The sequence below is a fragment of the Equus przewalskii genome, chromosome X, assembly GCF_037783145.1.
Source record: "Equus przewalskii isolate Varuska chromosome X, EquPr2, whole genome shotgun sequence".
NCBI classification, from domain to species: Eukaryota; Metazoa; Chordata; class Mammalia; order Perissodactyla; family Equidae; genus Equus; species Equus przewalskii.
Window position 1 is genome coordinate 107,127,631 of NC_091863.1, and position 26,742 is coordinate 107,154,372.

General features: G+C 40.5%; 1 protein-coding gene and 1 long non-coding RNA gene across 2 annotated transcripts in view; both read right to left on the reverse strand.

Moving 5' to 3' along the window:
* The window catches only part of LOC139081134 (uncharacterized), a 102,307-nt gene extending 100,378 nt beyond the window's left edge, over positions 1-1,929 (reverse strand). Inside the window, exon 1 of the long non-coding RNA XR_011536126.1 lies at positions 1,820-1,929. This is a non-coding gene — a long non-coding RNA (uncharacterized lncRNA). The remainder of the gene's footprint in view (positions 1-1,819) is intronic.
* Positions 1,930-4,831: 2,902 nt separating this feature from the next.
* The window catches only part of GPC4 (glypican 4), a 104,451-nt gene continuing 82,540 nt past the window's right edge, over positions 4,832-26,742 (reverse strand). The window contains exons 3-9 of the mRNA XM_070605666.1: positions 25,005-25,396; positions 14,433-14,598; positions 9,462-9,592; positions 9,219-9,365; positions 8,214-8,350; positions 7,365-7,540; positions 4,832-7,269 (exon numbers count right to left, since the gene is read on the reverse strand). Coding sequence (XP_070461767.1) covers positions 7,067-7,269; positions 7,365-7,540; positions 8,214-8,350; positions 9,219-9,365; positions 9,462-9,592; positions 14,433-14,598; positions 25,005-25,396 — 1,352 coding nt within the window. The 3' untranslated portion in view covers positions 4,832-7,066. The remainder of the gene's footprint in view (positions 7,270-7,364; positions 7,541-8,213; positions 8,351-9,218; positions 9,366-9,461; positions 9,593-14,432; positions 14,599-25,004; positions 25,397-26,742) is intronic.

Genomic DNA, 26,742 nt, shown 5'->3' on the forward strand with positions numbered 1-26,742 from the left:
TCCTCGATCAGGACCTTTCCAATTTTTTTCCACATGTACTGTCTGACGGGCATGCTGGGATATGCGTTCAGGAAACAACCAACAAAAGCTCCCAGATTTCTTCCCTGGGTAGGAAACGGCAAGTCAAAATCTCTTGTCCCTAAAGGACAGGTTTTGTCTTTAGATATTGTCTTTTCTAATGTTAATGTGCATCAAGACCAGTCCAGCAGGAAAAACCTATTGTTATATTCCACGTCTTGAGCAGTGCCTGTTGTCTCAGCTCTGTGTGTCCAATCTCTGACCCACGTGTAACTTTTTTTCCTAAAGATTGGCACCTGAGCTAATATCTGTAGCCAATCCTTATTTTCTTCTTCTTCTCCCCAAAGCCCCCCAGTACATCGTTGTATATTCTAGTTGCAGGTCCTTCTAGTTGTGCTATGTGGGACGTCGCCTCAGCATGGCTCGATGAGCGGTGCCATGTCTGCGCCCAGGATCCAAACCAGTGAAACCCTGGGCCACCAAAGCAGAGTGAGGAAACAACTCAGCCACGGGGTCGGCCATACATGTAACTTTTAAGGTAGAATCTTGTTGAGGGCTCTTTAAGAAGCCCAGATTATATTCACTGGGTCCCATTTATCCAGATGCATTTACTCCTCACAAAGCTCTAGCTGATTAGTTAGGTATGAATTTTCCCTAGGCAAACCATGGTATTTTCCTCAAGAGTTTGTGTTTGCTCAAGTGTTCAGCGAGTTGACCCTTCCCAACAATACAGCTGCAGGGCAACCCCAGAGCCCTTTCACACAGGATCGTATGGGGCTGTCTTGGAGAGGATGGACAGGATCACGTGACTTAATGCCGGTTCTTCTAGAACTAGCACATAGGGGCCACCTGGTCCCTATGCATTATCATCCAAGCTCTTTCTGCTTTGAAGTTCGCTGAGCAAGGAGCCACTGTTGTGAGGTCAGAAAAGCTTTTCATCATCTAGATTTGTCTCCGGGTGGTCCTTGACTCCTTGACCTGTAGTTAGATCCACCAAGTCACCAGTGTCTGTCATGACTTTTAACCTGGCCCTTCTGTAGGCCCAGGACAGCTCTGCTTGTAGCAAGCCTGACAAGGCCCAGCCCTTCCTGATGATTCAGACAAGGTGGAACAAGGGAAAAAGGGTAATCGAAGGAAAAGCAGCACTTGGAATAAACAGGCTCTGGTGACAGACCTCTGGTTCTTGCATTTCTTCCCTGTGACCCCTACAGACAAGTCACCTGACTTCTTTGAGTCTTTTCACTCATCTGTAAAATGGAGCAACTTCTACCCTGCGGGATTGTGTGGCATAATCAACATGGCCCAGGCTTAGCGCCAGGCACGCAGGTTTGTCCTGCTTCCCTGCTCAGTTGGGACATTACAGGTGAATAAACAGCAAATAACGACTTTCTTTGCACAGTAAATGTGTCCAAATAACTGTTCATTGCTGCTGCCAGAGCTGGTTGCAAAGTATTCAGAACTACAACAGCAGAGTAACAACAATTTTTCATTACATTTTAAAAGAGAAGTGACAACAGGGGCACTAAAGAAGACCTTTAAAGGCAAATGCCGTGAAAGAGGGTTGACATCCTAATGCGTGTGTTCAGAAAATCACCCACTGACCATGTAATTTCTTTGGGGCCAACCTGGCACCACTGCCCTGTGCAGTGAGTGAATCACCAAGAACAGAGTCATAGTCAGCCTTGGGTTATCAACGGGGACGCAGAAAAGCAAATTCCAGGCTTCGGGAAATGCAAGAAAATCTACTTGGAATGCATTTTTTACGTACGTGTGTGTCTTTCTTTCTTGGCAGGAGACTTACCTTCCTAATTATGTTTCCCTCAGGCTTTTGTTAAAATTAGTCTGCATTCCCCAAGCACACATCACTGACAGCAGGGGGAAGAAGGCCCACAGTGGCAGGGTAAGCTGTACCTGGGATTAAGTGTGAAAATACACAAATAAATGTGTGTGTAGGTATGATTGTGCATACACACACACGCGACATGACTGTCATGTGAGAAACACAATAACATGGAGTAGCAAGGAAGGTGTTGCAAAACTTCCCCAAAGCCCAGAACACTTAGACCATGAAACCCTTTCCAAAAGCACCGGAGGTCGTCACACACATGCTTTATCTTCAGTCTTTAACCACACCTGTCACCTTTCATCAGCTTTTACCTGGTAGCAATGATGCATTAAAATCTTTTCCTTTCCAACAACCTTGTGCTTTTTTCCAGAATTCCTAACATTTCTTGCAGAAATGTCAAAGTAGAGTAACATGCGCATTTAATTACACATGTGGACACCCGTGCGGAGAAATGGATTTCTGCAGATTTTGCTGATTAATGCTGAATTGAGAAGTCTCTTCAAACATTGATGACTGAAAATTCAACCTTACATGAAAACTGGACTTGGACAACTATTCATACATTTTAATACTGACTCCTGGATCAATGGAAAGATAATTCATGCAGTAACCAAGAAGATCTAATTACATATTTTCCTTAATACTCTCATGTCCATCCTGTGTGGGAGTTGATGCTGCTTCAAGGCATCTGGGCTTCAGAAAATGTTAAGAGTACTTTGTTCTAATAGAATATGAGCAAATTCCAGGGCACATTTCCTTTGAACCATTCCCAAGCATTAACAGTAGTATTCACGTGCTGTGTCCTAAGAGGATCTTCCCATTGCTTTGGCCAATGTCTTCTTCACTGGTGATGACATGGAAACAAACTACCAAAAATAAACCTTAACACAGAGAGTATCTTAATCATGCACTCAGGATTACAGCACCATAATGCCAAACTGCTCCTCATTCAATTCAATGTTTGGTTTTTAAAAAATTACCTAGATTAATCTTGGCCAAAACGCAGGAAACATCCAAAATATGGTACCACTGAGAAGCCATGCCCTTAGAATAGGAATCTGTATCTTTAGGACACCTCCTCTCAACACTGGTTTTTTTTGAGGAAGATTAGCCCTGAGCTAACATCTGCTGTCAATCCTCCTCTTTTTGCTGAGGAAGACTGGCCCTGAACTAACATCTGTGCCCATCTCCCACTACTTTATATGTGGGATGCCTGCCACAGCATGGCTTTCCAAGTTGTGCCATGTCCACACCTGGGATCTGAACTGGCGAAACCCGGGCCACCAAAGCAGAACATACGCGTTTAACTGCTGTGCCACCAGGCTGGGCCCTGGGATTTTTTGTGTATGTGTGAGGAAAATCGGCCCTGAGCTAACATCCGTTGCCAATCTTCCTCTTTTTGCTTGAGCAATCTTCTTCTATTTTGTATGTGGGATGCTGCCACAGCATGGCTTGATGAGCGGTATGTAGGTCCCATGCCTGGGATTCAAACCCATGAACCCCAGGCCACCCAAGCAAAGCGCACAAACTTAACCCCTACACTACTGGGCTGGCACCTCAATACTTTTTTAATTAACCTATGAAAACAGGACATAATAGGACATAATACATAAATATGAACACAAAGGTAAATATATATTTACCTTTCATGTGAAAGAAGGGTAAAAGAGAAATCTCTATTCCTATTTGCTTGTGTACATATAAAGAAACTTTGGAAGAAGATATATATATATAAAACTACTAAGTTTATCTCAGGTGTGGGGGTAACCGTGCAGATGGAGGCAGGAACAAGAGGGAAACTTTCACTCTACACCTTTATATCTGTTTTGGTTTTTAAACCCTGTCATATATTACCTAATTAAAAACTAAATCACACAAGGGGTAAAGGGGCACACTTACATGGTGTCTGACAAATAATAATGTACAACTGAAATTTCACAATGTCACAAATGATTATGACCACGATAAAAAAATTAACTAAAAAAACCAACTAAATTAGAAAAGTAAATATTATATGGCATTTGCCTTACTGATGACTTGAATTCGTATACTACCATGTTTTCTTTCAGATATTTTTCCCATATATAAAAAAAGATTTTTAGGAGACAATAATTAGGAGTTTCAAAGTAGAAATTGAATTTGTAAAGCTTATCACAGAACGTCGAGTTATATTTTTCCCACTCAGTCCTAAGTTGAAAGAAGTTTCTTAGTGCTTTTTTTCTTATTTCAAAAAACACGCGAAGTTGCACTTGGTAGTTTGGCATCTGCTCAAGAGTGACAACACGCAGACGCAGACTGCCTGTACTAGGTGGTTATTAATTTACCGCTCTTTAGCTATGCAAATAGACATATTCTGCCAACACAAAAGTGGAAGCAGAATTTTGTGTAGCACCGCCCATCCCGATTTTTATTCTGGTTCTGTAATCACAAATGAGAAATCTGACTTCATGTAAACTGTTAGGCTTCTAACATTCAGGAACTCGAGTTCAAGATGCAAGTTAATTCTTTGTACTTTTTCTTCTATCAGAATAACAGGTGCTAATTACTATTTTTGAAATAAAATATAAATCTAAGAGTCGTAAAATGTTTTTTCTTAAGGTAGAGAGTGGGCCAAGTGTTTGAAAGAAAAATAACTTATAAATGACTTTGTAAAACACGAACACTTCACAGGCTATTAACTGAATCTTTGGAAAAGTCAGGTCTCCCAACAAAGCTTTTATTCTACCTCATACGCTGAACTCTTATGGTTTTAAAATATTCAACTTGCCTTTACTCTTTTTTGGGGGGTAGTGGGGGTGAGCCTGCCAGCTGGTTAGAAGCCAAGAGTTATCCAGTCAGACCTGAATGGAAAAATCTATGATTTGTTTATTTCATAGTTCAAGTTCAAAAGCAAGAGACAATTTAAATAATAAAAGGGTAACAGGAAAAAATGCAAAGAAAGAAAACAAATCAGTAAGAGTCCAGAAGAACCTTCAAGAATATTTAATTCGGAAAATGTTATTGGTTTAGAGAACTTGACTGAAAGAAAACAGCTGGGCAGAGTTCAAGGTTCTAAATTAAAAACAATCTAACAAGGTCTATGGGGATAACTCTTTGAGCCACATTTTGGAGACCAGATTCATTTCTCCCAAGTAAAAGTAATAGCAGTCTAAGCTGAAAAGGAAATTCCTCACAACTGAGGTAGTTACTAAGTATCAGCACATTTTCCAAGTTCTCACAAGGCAGCTTAGCTATTTACAATCCATTTCTCCTCATACATAAATGGAGTGCCTTTTCAATTTTATGTCCTCGGATTTAAAAAAAAAAAAAAAACACCACTTATACACACCAGCCAGAATATGCCTATTTTATTAACATCATGCTTTAATAAATAACTGGCTACTTCTAATAAAATTAAGCCTCTGTTTACAACAGCCCCCGATATTTCATTTTGACCATTCTGCAGAATTTGGTGTAAAAAGTTGAATGAAATGTAGACCCTGAGCTATCAAGTACTTATGTTTCAATATAAAAATAGAGCATTACTCTTACAACTGAAGGTTGAACAATAACACAAACAACCTCTTTGCGCATTTCAGCTCCTGTAGAATTGGGATCTTAATGGCTGTCGAAAGCAGGAAGAGACTTGCAGAATCTTACTCTTTCTGAAGACTTCTGAGAACTCCTTTTAAAGTGATTTGTCACATTCTCATAGTTTTATGAGCTGTCATTTGGTAAAGACACAAGGAAAGGGTTCCTAAGGGGCCAAGGCAGTTGTTAGTCTTTGGCCTGGGACAATAGATACGGCTTTTGCCAGTTCACCCACGTGGCTAAGGGTCACTGCTAAGATGTAGTTTTCTCAGCTCCACCTGCCCTCCCCTCGAAAAACAACACCACATGAAAAACTCTGGACACCGAGATGTTCCCAACTGAGCTTCTTGGCTGATGGGGTAGCACAGAGCTGTGAATGAACCACTGCAATTCCTTTGCCTTTCTGATCAGAGGGGGCTGGGCAAGAAAAACACTCAAATAAGACACCTCAGAATCGCTTTAAAACAACTGGGATCCCCAAACAAATGCAAATACACTTGCACAGACAAAAACTTTGCTCGAGTGTTGACAGCTATTCCCTGAGCCCAGGCTGTACCCCAATTCTGGCTAGTCCCCCGACAGCTCCCTCTCTACGGCTGGGTTTGAAATCTGGAACACTGTAACAAGGGAGACCAAATGAGATTGTTGGTCACTTATTTCTGTCGTTGGGATACCAAGTGAAAGAGGGTCAGTGCGGACACAAAGACCAGCACACAGTGGCTTGCTAATTTGCCTGGATAAAAAACAAAAAAACAAAAAACAAAAAAACCCACCCCCAAACTAAGTATGAACATGTGATAAATGGGACTTTCTGAATGCCTTCTATCTTTCTAGTGAGAATGTATTAAGAATCTTCTTCTAAATGGGTTACACTTTAAGTATAAGCGGGCTCAAGAAATGGACTGATCTTAGTTTATGCAATTCAGCTCGACCAAAATGGGTAGTCTGCAGTCTCTTCCAGTCGCCAGCTATAAATGAAGTATAACCTTCTTCTTGTACTGATGCTTCCAGACAACCTGACAAGTGGCTCAGAAGCCCGCCTGTGCCTTCACATTCTGTCCTAACTTAATAATAATAATAAAAACAAAATCACCTCCACTTCTCTCCAGATGAGGCAACTAAAACAACAGGTATAAATGGAAATTTTACTGCTTGTTGGGCTTTTTCTTTTAATAAGATAACATGATAAATAAAACCTGCTTCTGTACAGCTATTTAATATTTCAGAAATACGTACATGTTACATGCCAAGAAAGGACCCTGGTTTTCTTGTAAGAAACAAGGTGAGCTCATAACTGAAGGAAAAAAACCCCACAAACAAAAAGAAAAACAACAAACAAACAAGAGTGATAAATCACAAATGCACAACTACCTACAGTTCTGTACCTACACTGTTAGCCACATTTAACATGATTCTGGGGGAGCAGGAACTGACTTTACGTACAAGTCCCCTTTTCCTGCAAAACTGAATGAGAAAACAAAGTCAGCATTTTTTAAACCAGTGGCCATATAGTAAAAACTGTACATCGTTGTCCATTCATTTAAAAAGCAAAGTCACTAGGATGGTATAAAAGTGATAACCGGTGCCTTTTTAACAGGTCAATGATGAACACGTTTTCTCTAAGATTGAGAATTATCTCCACTCTCTCTGCATAACCAGGAACAAGATGCAGAAGATAGTGAGGAGGTAGGGCTGTGCCCCAGGATGGGCACTAGCGCTGTTGGCTTTATCATTGGCATTCTTCCCAGAGTGGTCAGTTGCATTATACTCAAACTCCGAAGGACACTGCTGATACTCACATCCGCTTCCACTTCCTTCTCCACTGTTTTCATCACCTATTTTTAAAGAAATGGAGTAGAGATTTCATTCTGCCTGTTCTCATCACAAGGCATACAAGAACAACTTGTACTTTAGAACTACAAATGCTTACTGATATCAAAGAAGTCCACATCATTCCCATTGTAAGCATTCTTCATTTTACTGGTCATAACTCTTAGAGCCATGATTTGACGAAGGATCACTATGTCTGGTTTGCTGGTGTCAACCTGGACCTCTGGATTATTGCCCTGGTTGGCTAATCCATTTCCTGTCACTGCAAACAGGTATCTGAAATGAGAAACGACCCCAATAAGATGGTCAGTAAAACAAAAAGTTACAGAAGATCATCAAAGATTTCTGCCTAGATTCTAGTATTTCCACTGAGTGCAATAAGCTGGAAGCTCTTCCATTTCTAGTGAGCCTAATTTCTCCTTTTCCTGAGTATACGTCTTGTTTCTTCAACTTGACTATAACCTTTTGGAAAGCTACCCCTTTTGCAGAGGATGGTGGGTCAGAGTAAAGTGCTGATAAAGTGGGTACTTATCTAAGTTACTGAGTGTGTGTGGGGATGAGGGGGCGGGGACATCATCAAATAAGAGAATGAGACCTTTTGAGAAATGGTGCTTTATGAGGCCAGGCCACTAGGCAAAGAACCACAGGATATTAAACATCTGAAAAATGACACTATTGTAACAGCTTGATCCCTGGTTGTAGCCTTAATGCCAGAACATAACTACTATCACAAACTTTTGCCCCAGTACTCTTTGCAAGTAGCTGGACGCCTTCCTAATACTTCTATAAAAAAGCCCATTCCTAAAGACGTCTAGAAGCCGTCCACGTTGTTGCCACCTACCGGGAATTGCTTCACAATGCCTCAGTTAACACCTGAGAAAACCCTCTCTGAAGGTTACCCAAGCATGTAGGAAGGGACAGACTGCAAATCTGCTCAGTGGAGGCTAACCTGCTTTTGCCTTTTCCATTCCAGCAGTCATCCTCATTGCCATTTCCTGCAGCCATCCTCTCATCATTGCAAACGTTGCTAGGAAGAGAGGACCAGAACTTCTTGGCCTGCTTCAGTTTCTCCTTGACATCAGTAACCTAATGAAAAGAAAAAGAAAAGACCTCTGTAAAACAATACAAAACCACCTTATAGTTGTGCCTTTTGCTCATTTCTAAAGTATCTCCAGAGTGATATGCAATTCATTTTCAACTTCAGTCACAACAGAAAAATGCAGATCAAATTTATACTTAGAAATACAAAATCGCTCAAAGGAGTTAATAGTTGAAATGTTCTCAAGGAGCTGGCTAGATCTACTGTCCACTCTACCTCTTCATTATAACTACCATCTGAGGCCCACCAGGTTCGGTGTCCTAGAGATACAATGACAAGACACAATCTCTTCTCATAGGGCTTTTATACTCAGGATCAAGCTTACATATTATCCACTCTGAAACCGGCCTGTCACTGTGCTTCCTCCCCACCCACCCCTGCTACCTCAGGCTCCCTCCTCTATGTTCCTCCTCCGACTATATTTGTAGCACGTTGCTGTGAATAAAGCAGTTTGCTTACATTTCTCCTTCTCCCATCCTGCCCCTTACTATACATCACCTAAGTTAGTAAGCTGGGGTATCTGCTTCTCTCTCTTGGTTGGGACTTTCTGAGAACAAAGACCTGTCTTATTCCTCTGAGCCTCGCTGTAACTAGCACAGTGATGCTTAGTAAATACATGGTGAAACAACAGGGAGGTTTTGAGCTAAGACTTACTACATCACGTTTCCTAGGCTACGTAGGAACTTTCTGAGCTAGAAAATGAGAGAGGCAGATTCACTGACATCCACACGCAATTTGCTTGAAAAGTTTCACCTAAAGACCCACACTTGAAAGCCTTCCAACTAAAAATGCATTTTGAGCAAATGTTTTCAGTTCTTTGTCATTAAACATGGCCATTCCTGCCAAAGTGCTCACCAGTCGGTCCAAACTAGTGCCAGCTGCTGTGGTTGGGCGTTCCTCGGGGTGATACGGTCTGAAGCGAGCACTGAAGGCACTTTCAGAGAGGGAACGGGTAATTCGTCCAGCCGGGAGAGGCTTGGGGGGTCCACATCCCTGGAAAACCTGCATTGGAGCAAGCGGGGTCACATTAGGGAAGTCACATCACGAGCTGAAGGGGGGGGGTCCCAGCTCTCCTTTCCAGTATCCTGCCTTCATTACCTTCTGAGACACTTGCACACTATTCTCCTGCATGTTCATAATAGCGTCAGAAATCTTCACATCAATGGGATCCATGACCGATTCAATGTTGAAAGGACCCTCTAGCCTCTCCGCGACCATCAGCATAGCATCTAACAGGAGGTTTGGGGAAGAACAATACAGCGTAAAAAGGAAATCATTAGTTCAGCCTTAGATAATCAGTCTGATTATTTTACTGTCTTTGTTTCCCATGGGGGGTGGGGGGTAGGAGGGATGGCATGCATCGTAATTAATTCATGTTTTCATGTCTATTTCTATTCCACCAAACTGCATTTAGTCACTATGCATTGCTAGCTCTCTAAAGTGTGAAGTGGCCAGATGAATGCTTTGTTCCACAGCAAGGAAACCCAATCAGGAATGTTCAATTATACTGATGATTCCTTCATATGTCAGTGGCTGTCACTGTAAGGCTCTGAGCTAGCTCCCAGCTGACAAACCTAAGGCTGGGGGCAGAATAACACGCCATTTCCCCCAGACTTCCTAGGATCTTTTCGTTTCAGGTTCCACTTACAAGAGTCAAAAACATAAATCAGCTAAAATCCCGGCATACCAATTCCTTTCTTTCATTTTTTAATGAAACCTTTTCAGATCCTTGAGTGCACAGTTGGAAAATACAAATGAAAGTGTGTCCTCCTAGGAATTCTAATGACTTTTCAAATAACGAAATTTTGAAAAATGCAATTTCTGTATTAAGATAAACTTCCCATTTCAAATACAAGGGCCTCAATTTATTTTAAAGCAAATAGACCTCTTTATTCTAGTGAAAAGACAACATAAGACACAGTACACAGGAACCATGTGCTCACAGTGTGTATCATCATTGATTACTTTGCAAATCACTTTTAACATTTTGGAGGAGTCTAGAAATGTTTCGGTACACACTCAGTAGCAAACAAAATACAGATTTTTTTTGTTTGGGATTTGTTGGGATTATGAGATTTAGTACTTTTGCCTGAAAAATACTTATTGAGCGAAATTAGGAGAAATTGGAAATGTTATCTCCAAATGAGAAACAGGATGCTTCAATCGTGACAAGCAGTGAATTTTTCAACTTGTTCTCTCCCCTTTACACTCCAGTGCATAAAGCACAGCAGGAAAAGGCTAGGCCCACATTCTTCACCGCCCTCAGGAAGTCCAAGGACAGCTGCTAGAATGAAGGGCTAGTTCCCAGAAGATGGTGTGTCCTTCTCAAAGAAGGCTGCAGGCCACAGCTGAACTTCTACCTCAACTCTCTAGTGGAACGAAGTTTCAGCCCCAGCATACCAATGAAATCAAGTGTGGTCATCAACCTTTCACCTTCAACCTAGAACAAATGCAACGCAACATTTTCAAGCACGGGGTCATTTCTCTAAACTCCAACTGCGATGTCACAAACCACAAATAGATTTCCGTGAAATGAAATTTTTTTAAAATAACAAGTGAAGTTTCAGATTGCATTGTAGTAAGCTCCAATAAAGTGATGCTTCCAACCTCTAAGTAAAAAGGCTGCCAGCATGAATATACGATTGTACTAGAGGAAAGAAAAAATGCTTTTGATGTGCTAGCAAAAGGAGACTTTTGTAAACAAGTGGAGCACAACTTAAATGTGTTCATCATTGTCAAAGCATCAGGGCTGCCACATACAGAAAGGACATGCCTTCATAGCTGAGAAGTCATCACTTACTCCAAAAAAAAATATTATGAATGGACAGAGGATGAACATCCAAAATGCAGAGGTTTAAACAAACAAACAAACAAACAAAAAAACCCAGACATTTTGTAACTACTTATTCCCCTAGTGGCAGGAAAAGTCCAGATCACTGAAGTGTTTGTGAAAGACTGAAAGGAAACATAAACCCCAATTCTTCTGGCTGTTTAGCGTCTTTGTAAACTCTGAGCCGGCTGGCCATACACAAGGGCCTGGGAATGGAGAGTGAAGCCGGGCCTTTGTTGGGGCCGGTGCCATGGCGTTGTGTGTTGCGCAGCTGAAGAATGTGAATGAGCCGCATTCTGCCTGTAGCCTGCAGCCTAGGAGCCCAAGCTGCCTCTAAACCCTGGAGGAAGTCATGATGGGCTATCAGTTGAGTTCTTCTGCAGAAGCAGCCAGTTCTGATTAGAGGCCCCAAGAGAAATCCAAAGATGGTTGGTTTGGTGTTTGGTTTTCTTCTGGTTGATCTAGGCCACAGGTCTCTTATTTATGGGATCCATGACCAGTTCCTGCCTCCTGCCAGGAACTGGCTGGTGTCCCTGCCAGCAATCCCAATACTCCAATACTAAATTCCTGCTGTCAGCAACATGTGATATTAATAAGGTTGGCTATGAGTCAAATGAATGTTAACACACCTACAGTATGTGATGGAGAATAAGTTGCACCTAAGCCTAATTTATGATTCTTCAGAAACTGACTTGGGGGGCATATTTGGTTTATTTTTCAAACTGAAGGTTTCATGTAACCAACCTCTTAGAAAACCAAGTTCAAGGTGTTTGCAGCTATTTGGATCCACCTTGATGATAAAGGTTGATAACATTAATAGACGCAGTTAAAGAGAAGAAGGGGAGGGCATGGCAGCAACAAGGCTGATTTGGAACTCATCCTTAGTTTCTTAAAGGGTCTAGTCCAACTGCAGGATTTCAGTGCTCAGGATGCTAGCACTGAGCACCCCCCGCCCCCTGCAACAAAGAATCCCCTTCTCACTAGAGAAAGCGATTCCTTTTGCACTGTGCCACCAATAATCAGAAACCCGCATCTTCAGCTTCACGACTCGACTGGAAGGACAAAAGGCAGTTTCCTGACTTAACCCCAAGATCTGATTTAAAGAAGTGGGGGGAAAAGCCCTTGACCATTCCTTAACCGCAGCCATTTAAAGGAGAAAGAAAAATTCCCTGCTAAGAGAAAAAAACTTCTAGCAGAGGCATGTAAATTAGGACTGAATTCTACAACCACAGAGCAAATTAATTAAACCCCTGTGAAAATTCATGAGAAAGCACTGGAGATTAACAATGTCTATTACTGCTGGCCTCTTACAGCAGCTTGTTAGAAATAAAAATATAATACCCACTAAAAATGAAGTTTAGATACAATTATATACTTCATCTCTCCAAAAAGGATCATTTAAAATAATAGCAAAATTGATTCCGAAATCCTATCAATTCCCACTTGGGTTTACTTCTGTTTCTTGAAAGGTAACAAATGTAATTCTTTAAACCCATACTAAGAGCAGTAACAGCAACTTAAGTTTTCCTTGTTTTAGAGTACCTGGTTGAAAACAGTCATTAAGCAAGCCAGAGTATGGTTTTAATTTAATATGGACTTGCAAACTCTTGGAAAACTATGTAAAAGAATTTGTATTTTAATACAAGGATATGAGCTAAAGTTTCTGCCAGACATGTCAGAATAACAGAATAGTGCAGGAGACATGCCCCTCTGCACTTGGTTCTTGACTTGTCTGTAGAAAAGTCAGCAAAACTAGATCATTGTGTCATCACCCGTTTTCTGTGCTGTGTGGCCTTTGCCCAGAGAACTAGTGTGTTAGATATTATAGGGGAAAGTGAAAAGGCTAACCAGCTTCTTTAAAAAAAAAAAAAAAAGAATTTAGCAAAACTGAATTACAAACTTGACATTTGGGTGTCAGGATGAGAATGGGATTAAAAAAGAGAGAAAGCAAAAACATCAACTTTAGATCTGAAAGTGCCATGGGCTTTTATTTCCATGGGAAATATTTTAAAGCAACCATTTCTCCCGTGGCCTCATTCTCGACACGATGTGCCATTTGTGCGTGTGTGTCTTCACTGGTCTTACGCCTTCCCTTTCACGGCATTCTGCTTTTCTGTGTGTACAAGATTTTTTCAGGTCTTCTAGCTTTGAGCTATTTAGGCTACAATTGTGCTGAAGTGCTTAATATTCACATCTTTTTTTTTCCTCCTGTGTCAGTATTCTCACGAATCTGTTGGAGCCAATTTATTGATGCACTTTCAAAGAGAGTTAATATGGTAATTAGCTCTCATGCACACTAGAAAGTGTTCCCCAGCTCCAACCCCCCCACCAAAAAAGAAGCCAGCAGACTGCATCCATGTTCCCAGGATGCAAACAAACAACTGAAAAATAGGTGCTTATAAAGACACTCAAATTCTGCAATTATGCAAATGTGACTGGCAGATGGGCAAAAATCTGAGTTTGTTTGTGTGAGTTGTTAGTATGTGTGCGTGGCCCCATGAGCACTCAGCATTAGGAGATCCGACACTGGTCACTGAGGTTTCAGGACCAGCATATGCATTAAGTAGGCACCATGGGACTCAATGACAGGACATTTAAATTATCCTTAATTTGTCCTGTCCACAAATCATAATTAACCCTCTCCGAAACTGGTCACTTCACTTATATTGCTGTCTGGGTTCCAGTAATGGTTTTCTATGTTGAAGGTATATGCGAGAACACTTACCTCTAAAATTAGGGCAAAAGTCCTTCAATTCTTACTAGAGCAGTCTCTTGGTGTTAAATCCTCCACAGAAACAGAAGCCCTAATTTTCTAATCGGATCTCACCTGATCCAAATATCCAGCGAGTATCCAGCCAGTGTGCAGAAGATTAGGTTGCAGTGTAACACATATAACATTATTAAAACCACTGTGACAACTCAGCGATGGCTGTACGCCAGTATTTACACGGATACAAGCCTATGATGCATAACTAAAACTGACCTTTAGGGGAAAAATATCAAAAAGTCACTTTCTTGTTATGAAAACTTGGTATTCACCGTGTCTAACGTCTTCAGAAATGCCACCATTAGTTCAAGGGAACATTTACTTGTAAAATGGTCTGAACTTTGAGTACAGTTAGAACTCTGGCAAACACTAAATCATGAACAGAAATTTCATAGTTGACAATTCCAATATTCCTTGTGGCTGGAAGCTGAGCTATCTCCAGCGACACAAATACACTAATCGACTTGCTCACCTATGAAATTGTTCCACTCAAAATCAAGATCCCCTTGGTTGGCCAAACAGCCTCTCATGATGTTGGAGCAGTAGTTGTAACACGGCTTCACAGTCACGAGCCCCTGGCAGTGGGAGCAGTAGATCATCTTCAACAGAGCGTGGGTACACTGGGCTGTGGGATTTACCTGATTCGGGGGAAGAAAAAGACAATGGCAGGGTGAAGAGAGACACAGAATTTGCAAGCCCATCACGTTGACACTGAGGGCTTGGCCATGTATTTAACTTAAGAGTGAGTTGTGATGGATCATATTTAGCAGGCCTGGCCCGCTTCCTGAAGAGGTGAATTAGATTAAGATTAGAGAAAGGAAAGGTATGTGCTGGGACAAGGGGGGTGTGGGGACAGGGATGAGCAGCGCATGACCTTAAATAACCAAGTTGTATATTTCTCCCACCCTGTAAACAACTCCCATTCCTCCTCCATCCCCCGTCCCTGTCTCTCAGTCTCCGTCTCTGTCTCTCTCACACACACGCTCTCACTCTTAGTCATTTTAAATGGCTCAATTATTTCACAGTCCTTTTACAAATAAATTTCCTGGATCAGCCATGAGACACAGTAGCAGAGGCTACCTTTACCTGTCCATCACACAGGGCCTGTTATGGCCTCTACCATCACTGTGTTTGTCTTTGCCAGCCGGGAACGCAAGCACATCTTTTCAAACACACTGACTACAAAACTGCCCTTTGAAATTTAACCCCCCATTCAACGTTAGAAGGGTACCTAGCGTGTACGCCATTCTGTGCCAGCAGCTGTGCAGAAGGCAAAATTAGTGCATTTTACAGGGAAGAATATGAAAAAACTTAAATTGAGGGTTACATGAAGGGGCTTCAAGGGCTTGGGAGCAGTAAAGCACAAAATGCTCAGGGAACACTTAACGGAAGAGGTGAGACTTCCGTTAAATTTTGAAGAGCTTGGATTTAAGTGGTTAAATGAAGGGAGAACATCCCAGGTGGGGAGAATGAAATGAACAAAAGCTCTGAGAGAATGTACTAAGCACATCATGGCATCTTAGAATGGGGTTGAGAAATTGTGGGAAATAAGGTTGGATGCATAGAGTGTGTGCGTGACCAGAATTTACAGGGGCTTAGACACCAGGCAGAAACCAAGACAAAATATGGTAGGACACAGGGGGCTACTAAAAGTTCATGAGGAAGGGAGGCAACAAGGATGAGAGCAGTACTGAATTCGGACTCGGCTGGCTGTCCTCTGCAGAGAAATTAGACTTAGTTTCATTTTTCTACTTCTAGGAGGTGAAACTGTCTGGGGCATAGAAAAGCTGATTCCATCCTGTCACTCATTTCCATCAATGCTTAGAAAGGATCATGGCCAGGTGTCACATGCTGGCAGCTAACCAACAGTTCCTGTCTTCTCAATCTCTCTGCTCCACCCTCCTCTTTTGGAGTCAATATCAGAGGATTAGTGCATTCCTCTCTATCACTACCAACCAGTGCTGCAAAGACAAGACTTTGGAAAGCAGATACCGCCACAGGGAACAGATGCTGAGAGGCAGGGCAGTCCAGCAGTGCACCTGCTCTGGGGTGCGACTTTGGATACACTTATCAACAGCACCCTTAGGAACAGGAACAGGGGATTAGTACTGTCAGGAGGAAGACCTAACACTATTAGGCTCCGACCTGATGTGTAGACACACACACACACACACACACACACACACACACACACACACATCCTCTTATCTCAAACAGAACTCCAGCCTAAAAGCGGGAGAATATCCAACAACAAGATGGTAATTGTATACACTAAAAATCAACATTCCCTATGAAGAATTAGGACTTTTCCACAGTTTTAACCAGTCCCAAATGTTTTTCTAGGCACTAAATTCATCCTTTTAACTATGTATTAATGTACAGTAAAATCTTGGCTAACCAATACCCTGGAGGAATGACCATTCTGGATAGCTAGATTTTCTGGATAGCTAAAGGTTCATTCCTTTAAAGTCACAGATGGTTAGGCTTTTGATACTTGTCTGCCCTCTCACTTTACAGATGAGCAAACAAGACTAGAGAGAGAAGGTGGCCAGAGAATTATAGGATCATAGAAGTCTTTAGAGTTGGGAGGGGCCTTAGAGATTACTGAGTACAGCTTTCACATTTAAGAGATAAAAAAACCAAAGCCAAAGAGATTAGTTGACTTGCTGACAGTCACCCTGCTACACTGGATTCTAGTACTGCACCTTATCGAACATTCGTGATGAAAAGATTTCCCACATCTATCATGTTTCCCTGCCTTCTTAAACAGAATACATGAAACTCTAATCTTACACATCAGTTGCTTTCTTCTCCATTTTTCGTTAGGTTCCACATCGGTGAGACTGCTAAATGGCTGGATTTTAGGGAAGTAAAGAGTTATTCTGTAAATGCTTATGAAAAATCATGGACTAGTAAGCGGCATTTGTTGAACATTAACGCTTAAGAAAAAACAATGCCCTAGTAAGAAGAGATGTAGAACACTAAAATGTCAACAAATATTTACTGAGCACCTACTATGTGTCGGGGATTATTCTACAATGTACGTGATAAGGTAGAAAGGCAAGGAGAAATTTCTACGTTACAATATGGAAACTGTTCTAGAAAACACAAAGAAATTCCAAAACGGTATATAGGCCATTAGGAAGTAAGCAAAAGTTTTAAACTCAGTAGTTATATTTGAGAAACATTTTTTTTTCCGAAGAAGTCCTTTCCTACTCTTTTTCATTTTTAACTCTAGGAAGTGGTCCACTGTAGTCTTAGTTCAATTGTAAGTCAAATCATTTATGCAGTAGACCTTGCAGGACTCTCAAAATAAGTTGATGGAGGCTCAAATTTTAAAAACAGAGACCAAACTAAATGACAGTAGGGTTTTATTAGAGGGATTATGAAGCTGGGTTTCGTGGGGGTTTTTTTTCCATTTCATTCTTTGGCTAAGTACTGGCTCAGGCTCTACACATGATTTGTTGTGTAACTACTAAAACTGATCACAAGGAACTCAACTATAACATACCTCAGCAACACTATATAGTACCAGAACTGAGAAGAGAGATGGGGAAGTTATAAGAAAACTGGAATGAGAAAGGACACATGAATACCAAAGTTAGAGAAAATCTGTCTTTTGTCTCACGACCGCTAATCAAGACCACTATGCAATATTTTACATCAAGGAAATTCAGAACCCAGGAAACAAACTCCTTGTGTGGGATGAGGCCCTAGTATAAAGAGAAGGGTGTTAAAACAGTCATGCACCCTAAAGAAACAGTGTTCATCACCCCAGAGGAAGGGCCAATAATGGGACTACTCCCCAGGTCTTGGGTCTCCATCCTCACCGACCTGACCAAGCTCAGGATGGTGAACCCAGAGTGCCAAGGACCAGTTCTAGCTTCTGACTTTGCACTCACCCAGTGGCTAAACAAAATGGCTGCCTCTCTTTTGGAATCTTCAAGGGGTTCATGGTAAGAAGCCATGTAGGTGAGTAAAAGAGCCAAAGGGGTACCACTGCCATAGGGAAGAAAAAGGGAAACAGTATACAGTACTTCAATCTGAATTCCTTCATTGAGTTTCTGATGAAAGTCTAGCATCTCCTTGATCCAGTCATGGCTCTAGCTGTCGTGATATACTAGGCCCTGGTGAGTGCTCCTTCACAAGCTCTGAACGGCCTCTCCACCATAGCAGGGGCAAACCTTTCACCCATACACAAATGTAATAGTGGACTAAGTCATACTTTCTCCTGGGGAATTACTAATTTTGAAAGGAAATTCAAGTTCATTCACATTCTACTCCCTTGTAACACTCACAATCAATTACTTTTCTTGAGTCTCCAAAAAACTTATTTACTGAAGTATATTTACTCCAGAAGACCCAAGATCAAGTGGTAGATGACGCCATATGGGGATTAACAAAAGGGGTAACCATACTCCAAGGTATTCCTTTAATCCTCAGTTATGTATTGATTCTCTATGATATGGCATGTCACTTACAATGATCAATCTGATTGCTTCTTTGGGTCACAGCTCTTGATCAACACTGATATGTTTTCCTTTTCTTTAGAAGGATCGTTGAGCCTAGATATAAATGACTTCCAGAATCCTGGGGGCTGAGGTAGGAGTTGGGGTGAGGGTTATGATTGTTCTTATAAAAGTCACATTTTTCAGACCTCTCACAGATTAAATAGTTAATTCTCAAAATGATTCTGAGAAAGAACAGGGAAAGGAAAACTGTACACTCCTCCCTTCCTCCTTTGAACCACTAACACAAGAATTGATTAATGGTCTCAAAGAAAATGCTTAGTTTCCATGGTTTCATGATCATGGATGTCTTGATGTCAAGATTCAAGAGAAAAATATCTTGTTATATGTCAGAATTACTTGTCTACTGATAGCTTTACTGGGATCTATTGATTGATATCATATAGTTACAGAGTACTATGTGCCAGGCTCCGTTCTAAGTACTTTACATGTATGAATTCATTTAAACCTCAAAATAATCATGAGATGAGTATTATCATTGCATTTCACAGATGAGAAGCAGCGGCCCAAAGAAATTAAAGGATTCACACAAGACATTCCAGTAAATGGGCCAAGATTTGAATCCAGGCAGTTTGGTTCTAGAGCAGGTACACTTGACTTCCCTGATGTGTTAACAGACTGTAGGAACCTTCAGGGCAGCACATGAGGCTGGTCCTTCTCCAGAGTGCCGAGACCTAGTACCAGGCATCCATACACAGTGAACACCAAGCCATGGGGCTGGATGTTCTCTAGTGAGAATTTGCAGTTTTCAAATTTATTGAGCAAATGAACCTGTTTTTATGTTGGAGGGCAAGCTAGGATGCAACTGTTCTACATGGAACAATACTTGACTGGACACTTGGATGAGATGACATTGTTTAATACACAATAATGACTTATTCAGCCAATGCTATACCCTTAGAACGGTTCAAGATGCTATAGGGGTGAGAAATATATAAATCACTCACCAGCCTCGGCTCACAAAGAACTCAAAGGCTCAAGTAAACACGGTTGGACATGAAGAGAAAAAGAGTTCACTTGAACAAAACAAAACAGAAAACAGTATGTATTTTACCAAAGTTTTAACACTTTGAAAGAATTGCAACTAAAGGTAGCAGAGATTATCAACTTCTAATAGAAAGCAGAACACTATTTATATAAGAAAAAGGTTTCGACATTATTTATGTAAGAATGAAGTGGTTTGTTTACTTTGGGAGGGCAGTATGATAGAAAGGGAACATCATCCAGACTTAATACCTTTCTGTTAAACCACAATCAGAGTTAATGATCCATAATGACAATATATTAATAGCCAATTTCCAAGTCTTATAAAGTCCTTCGAGACTGACTAAGGTCTTTCTAAACGTTAAGGTAACCCCAGGGGGTACCTTAGAATGTAGATTTTAGCAGCCAGTCTGTTTCACAGTAAAACGTAGTGATTGGAAGAATCCTCATTTCCCTTTTAACTTATTAAGACTCTTTTTAAAATACTCGTTCCTGCCTGCCTCATGATATATACTTAATATTACATCTGCATGTCATTTCTGCTAGAAAAAGCCTTTGCAGAAAAGTCTCCTTCGCTGCAAAGATTCTTTTAATATAGATTAAGATTTTCTACCAAATAACCTGTGTTTTCTAAACACCACATTAAAAACTACTGCAAGCAGCCTGAAAAAAGAAAAATGCTGGAGCAGAACTCCTCGTGCAGCCTGGATTTCATTTCAGTAATTCAGAATGAGCCTTAAGCCACATTACACAGTGATGGCAGTCAACATGCTGCACTGGAGTTAAAAACACATTTCCTTTTAGTTTATTCCAATTCCTTACATTCGCAGCAACATTTTTTTTCTCCTGCACAACCAATAGTACCAAACAAAGAGAAAAGGTCTAGATTTTATCTGTTGCTTGGTAACATAAGCACCCAATAAAAGTAACAGGAAATAGTTTCCAAAATTATGGTAAAAGAAAAAGATAGGGAACCCAAACATGTCGTGAGATGTGATGAGTTTATTCAACAACTTCCGAACTCGTCTTGAATTCAATGCACACACACAAAAGAAAGGAGCATGCGACGTTCCGATTTGCCTGATGATATAATTTTTAAGTCATAAGGAAATATATGGAATAAACTAGGATTCATTGAGGAATACTTGTAGATACACTGTAGATAAAATTGAAGCTGCATTAATACTTGAAAGTATGTCTTGTTTTGTTTTAAATTAATTATTAGACTCAGTTATGAGCTGTAGGTCGGAGCATCTTTGTATCAGTCCCCTTGTAGAGGGCTCAATTTTTGTTTTGAGAGCATGTGACCTCTATTCATTCAGTCCTTGACAGCCCCCCACTCCCAACATCCCCATCTCCACCCTCCACTATAGCTAGAGTCCCACCATCCTCTGCAATTCTAGTCTTCGAGGTTGTGAGTAAAAATAATATTAAGGGTTGAAGAAACGTCTACGTTTTGCTTCTTAAAAGCTTTCCATATTGGCCATTTTTAAATTTACATTTAAGATGATTCAGGTAAATGGTAAAATAATTTCTGTAGTACTCTTATAGGTGTTGGGGCATTAGGAACAGACAGAAATGAAGGGGAGAAATGGAAATTGTTTTCAAGGCAGGACAGTCATTTAGACAGCACAATGGTAGGGCACTGATTCTTAATTATAGTCCCCGTCGTTTGGGGTGGGGGTGTAGATATAGTCCCATTATGTCAGTGTTAATTGAAACCATGAGAATGGAACTCTCTTTGGCATAGGAGCTATTAATTTTCATGGTGCATGTAACCACTTGCGCATTTTGGAAAGACCACAACTTCACCCTTCCAGGCAAAACTGCTGCTACAAGCAGGTAAATAAGAAATGTATCATGAACCGTGACAAGTAAAGATGGAATAAATGATACAAAGATGTGTAGCACCAGGGTATCTTTGAACCATCTGTTTCTAATTAAAGGGACTTCTCTGAAGTATGAATTATAAAGCTCAATGGAATAAGCTGAAATCACTGGGTGTGTGGGCCCAGAAAAATGGAAGCAAGGCATGTACACTTCAACCAACAAGTGACTTTCTCTTGAAGTAAGTTAAGCTTGCTGGTTGCTAATAGCCTTTAAAAGGCTTAGTAAAAATCAAATCATTGCTCAAGGTATAACCACAACCCTTTTGTTGCAAAATAAACTGGGAAAGCAAGGAATCCACCCGTGGAGAGAAAGTGGGAACATCTCTGAGTTCAGTATGCAGTAACTAGCTCCAAGACCACGATGCTTTCTATACCTGACTTTAAAGACCTCTCTGTAGATGAAGTGAGTCAGGCGACTCTCTTTAATTAGCAACTACATTCTCCACTCTGAAAGGTCTTTTTCAGGCCAAAGGTAATTAATTCTATTGGACCTCAAAAGAGGGAATTTTTATTTCTTGGGTTACTCTAGTTCCACCTGCAAACTGCACTTGGACAGTGGTTGGCAGGGGTGGGAACCCACATGAAAAACCATTGCTTGGCTACCCAGACTAGTAGAGAAACTTACATACTTTATTAATCAAATGTAGATTTTTTAACATGTTCAATTTGAAATAAGTTTTTAACAGCCAGATAATTTACTGTCTTCCCTATACCATTGTACCTTAAATTAAAAATCTGTTTAACTGGTAGTTTTACTCCCAAAACTAATGTAACGAATATTTTCTCAAATTTGCAAGTATTCCTTGCATGCTTCTAAACAGAAACATTACACAGATGATAGATTTTTACAGAATCTGTGTTTTAGCATCTTTAGAAAGTGATTTGATGCCTGAGTGTCTTCTTGTGGTGTAATTTAAATAATATAACCCAACTTAGTTGGAGGGTTTGATTTCAAATCAGTCCTCCAGTCTAGAAGCAGCTCAGCAGTGAAGCAAAACATTATTTAAAAAAGTTGCCAGTTATAAACATAACACTTTTTAAAGTATTTTCATAAAACAGTATTTTCAACTAAACAACTGGCAAGTAATGTTTACTCCAAGTAAATTAAACCCTATAGCTTGCATTCATTGTATTCTCACATAACTATGCAAATATCTCAGGCAGATATGAGAATACGATGAATATAGAAAAGATATCAATTCTAAAAAAATTTTAGGGTTATACCTAGAAAGTAACTTTCTCAAACAATACTAAGGTACACAGGAAATCTCTCTCTTACTTTGACAAAAGAATTCATACCAAAAGCAACATCAGAAATTGATTGTGACTATTTCATTTTGGGTCAAATACTTTATTGCATAGGTAAGGGTGTTTGAATCTTAAACACAAAAGCCAATCTTACTGATTTCCCACAGTTAATTCTGAGAACATGTCAAGACGAATGCAGCACAGGGAAGCCACACTTGCTTACTTCTCGCTACCCTGGGAGGGAGGGTGATGTGGACAATGCTAAGCCTTCTAGCCCTCAATCTTCTAACCTCCAATGAACCGTCTCTAAACGGCCTCCTTGTTTCATCCACTGCCCTCCACTCCAAGCTGGGGGTTCTGGAAACTCAGTTCTCTAAGGGGGCTCCAACCTCACAAAGTGAGGCTAACACCAAGGAAGGCTTGTGTCAGCCTGGTCCTTCTTCCCAAGAACCAACTCAAAAGAAGTGGGTATGGTTAATGGAAAGAGACCACTTTTCAAATGCTTGCAAAAGGCTTTCTACTCCTTGCCTTCCTCTTCAGCACGCACATGCACATAAGACATTAAAACCACACAGCAGTGCCTTCCTGCCTATTCAGCTTAGGATAAACACAGGGACTAGTTGAAGGAGGCCAAATGTGTTGGGTGAACTACAATGTAAATAACTTTGATCTGGATTAACTGTGCATTGTTTAGGGACTCTGACATGAGCATCTCCAAGATGAATAATGGCTGCTGAGGTTGGGAGAAGTTCAGGATCAGATTATGCCTTTAATTATAACCATCATCTCCCCACTTTCTCCTACCTACCCTCATATGCCCCAAGAGATTTTTGCAATTTACAATGAAAATATCAGGAGGAAAAGAAGTGAACAAAATCATACTGGAAAGAAATGTCTGACAGTTTATGGCCTGGAGATGAGAGAGAAAACAAACAAAACTGTAATAATGAATGCAACCAATCAACTAATTTTTATATCACCCAATTCTAATATGAAATATCCTATAAGCACCTAATTTTTCTAACACACAATTCTTCAGAATCTTTATCTTCACTCTGTTGAATGTAAGTTTTCTAACTACGGTGGCTATGAATCCTGGTCTGTCCAGGACAGTCCTGGTTGCTTATTAAAAATTAGTGACACGTTATCTGGGAATGATTGTTAATAAGCACCTCCTAGTTTAGACAATAAGCATCTCAGTTTGGACAATAAATTATATAGTCACCCTAACTCTAAAGGAACTCTCTGATAGGCAATCTGACTGGTATTTTAGTGTTTTGTATCACTGTCCAGTTTCCATTCTGACCACTCGTCCAGTCCTGAAAACAGCCAAATGGCCTAAGCAGAAGCTGCTGTCCCTACATCTCCAGACTTTTTGGCAATGGACTAAAATTGGGCTTTTCCTTTGAGGGCTTAAAGTAACAACACTAAGATGAGTCTTTGTCCACAAATATTCTATTTCTTCACTGGTGCTGAGTCATGGAAGGGTAGAGATGGAAAGGCCTTCAAATTTCATCTTGGGGAGGGGGGGCAGTGGTGGTGAAGGAGCCATAGAAACCTTTTCCCCCTTGAAATCTTGCTCAAAACTCCACTACACAAAACTGAGGAAAGCAAAGCTTCTCTGGTGTAGCCATGAAGTAAAGGCACAGATGCTGAGTCCCACCCACTAGAAGACCCCTTGCCTCTCCTCAAGGAGGCCCCTGAAGTACCTCCTCAGCTGGTTCTAAAGAAGATAGTCTGAAAAACATTGGCCTAGTCCAGTTCCGTTAATTTACAAATGAGGACAACGTGGCTCATTTCGTCTGCTCTTGCCCACATGTTATAATTTCATTCTCTCTTCTGGTAATTCTATAAACAGAGTCATAATGCAAGAGCAGGTGGTCCACATTAACTGTCTGAGAAAGCTGTCTTCTGAAGAACTCTGAGTACACCTTACAACAAGAAAACATACAGTAATGGATGTCAAATACTTTTCTAGTCTGTAACTAGTAGGCTCAAAGATGGTCACTCAAAACAACCAAATGTGGAGCCTGTCTGTGTAAGCTTCCTTCTCTGGAGGGGAAGTAGAATAGGAGCTGAAAAAGAGTATGGAGGTATTAAACCTATTTTAAAATTAAGGTTCCAAAGTGAACATATATCTCACTTCTAAGAATAGCTACCAAGAAAACCACAGAAAAGAATACTGATCTACAAAGATACTGATGACAGTATTGTTTACAACTATATACTGCACATGTATCAAGACAAAGTGTAGGCGAGAAGAGGTAAGAGAAAGAACACAAAAGAAGACTGTTACTGAGCCAAGAGAATTATAATTATTTTTCTACCTCTCCCAAACTTTCTTTCAAAATGAAACAAAACAAAACAAAAACACAGAATGCAAACAGCACTTACCACGGAGACTTTGCTCACTACATCTCTTGCAACTGCTAAGCCTTGAGCAAAAGTACGGGCTGCTACAAATGCACGCGTGACCTGTAGCTTCAGTTTTCGAGGGACGTCTCCAAAGGGCTTTAGCTGCTCAGTGTACTTGCTCACGCATTCCAGATACTCATCCGTAAAGTGGTACTGGGAGTTCACCAGGCGGAACATCCGCTCCAGAAGGCGAGCCCAGAAGTCATTTAGCATTTCTTCCAAGTTCACGTTTCCCACCACATAGTAGCGCTTCAGCTCTTCGAAGAGATCTTTAAATAGCTCAGAATTTTGCATGTATAAGCGGCCATATGTCTTCACAAACATGTCATTCAGGGATTTCTCTGCATTTTCAAGTAGTTCTTTGAAGAATTCTAAAAGCAAAACAAAAAAAGAAAAAAAAGAAAAGAAAGAAAAGATTTTCAAATAATTAAAGAACTGAACACTTTTCAGGTAAACTTGAAAACTGAAAAATAATCATGAAATTAAATTGGAAAACATGCTTGTATATAGGGGAGATTTCTTTTGGGCAATCTGGCACCTCTGATCATTTCTCAATGAAAAGAAATCGACGTTACAAAGTCACTTACACATGTGTCTATGTCTAAGAGAGGAAAAATGAGATTTTAAATCAAGAATTTCTCAGGAGTCAATATAAAACACAGTCTCTCTCTTTCTCTCTCTCTCACTTAGTCACAAGGTAAAGAAAGAAGAACTGGATAAAAACGGGTACATGAAGTCTAAAACACGAGATTTCCTAGAACTTTTTACTGAGATACAGAGAGAGAAATGGAATGCATAACAGACTCAAGCATAGATTTGGCATAGTTATAAGACAACGTTGGAAAATAACTGAAAAAATATGTAAGAATACCTGGTTATTTCAGATTTACTTTTTGGCCACCACATAGCCACAGCCTAAGTGTTAAAGATTTTACTCTCTTAAGTACAAATGGCAAACTAGTGTCTCCTGAAGCTTTTCTCAAGAAGTTCCATGAGCTAACAGTGTATCTGTAAAATTAATCATTCTTAAGGAAGCTATGTCTGTTATAAAAATAAACACTTCATGATATCAAATTTATAAGCAGGAAATGTAATAAATACCAAAGCAAAATACAAGGACCACATCAAAGAAGAAACTGCCTCCAAGTGAACATGGAACAGAAAAGAAAATATGATGCCTCCTTCAAAGCCAGAAGAACATTAGCAAGCTTATCAATATGCCATAGCCCTACAAAAACCTTCTCATGTTGGGTGGACAAACCAGAGGCTGAAAACTAATTTCAAATAGTTTTTCAAAACCTGGACTGAAAACACTGAAGCCTTGTGGAGGGAATGTGTGTGACTTTCTGAGAGTCCATACCTGTGCCCTCACTCATCACCACGCGGTTTCTTGAGGCTTGGAGCCGAAGTCCACAGTCTTCTGGGTTCCCGCTTTTCAAATTGTATAGGTGTGTCTGTGTTGGGGGTGGGGCCTCTCTCCTTTCCCTTTTGTCTAGTTTTTCTTTCCCCTACCGCTTGCCTTTTATATTTCCTGGGCCTTCTTCAGAGAGAGAAAGGAAAATGGATTCCCTCTGAAGAGTAAATCAAAGTGCAAGTCAACTCCTCGTGCCCATTACAAGTGTAGAGCCTGCTCCCTGGAAGAAGACCAGAATGTACACAAGAAGCTCGGGGAACCATATGAAAAGTGTTATTCCAATCAGGTACTGGGGATGGCCTC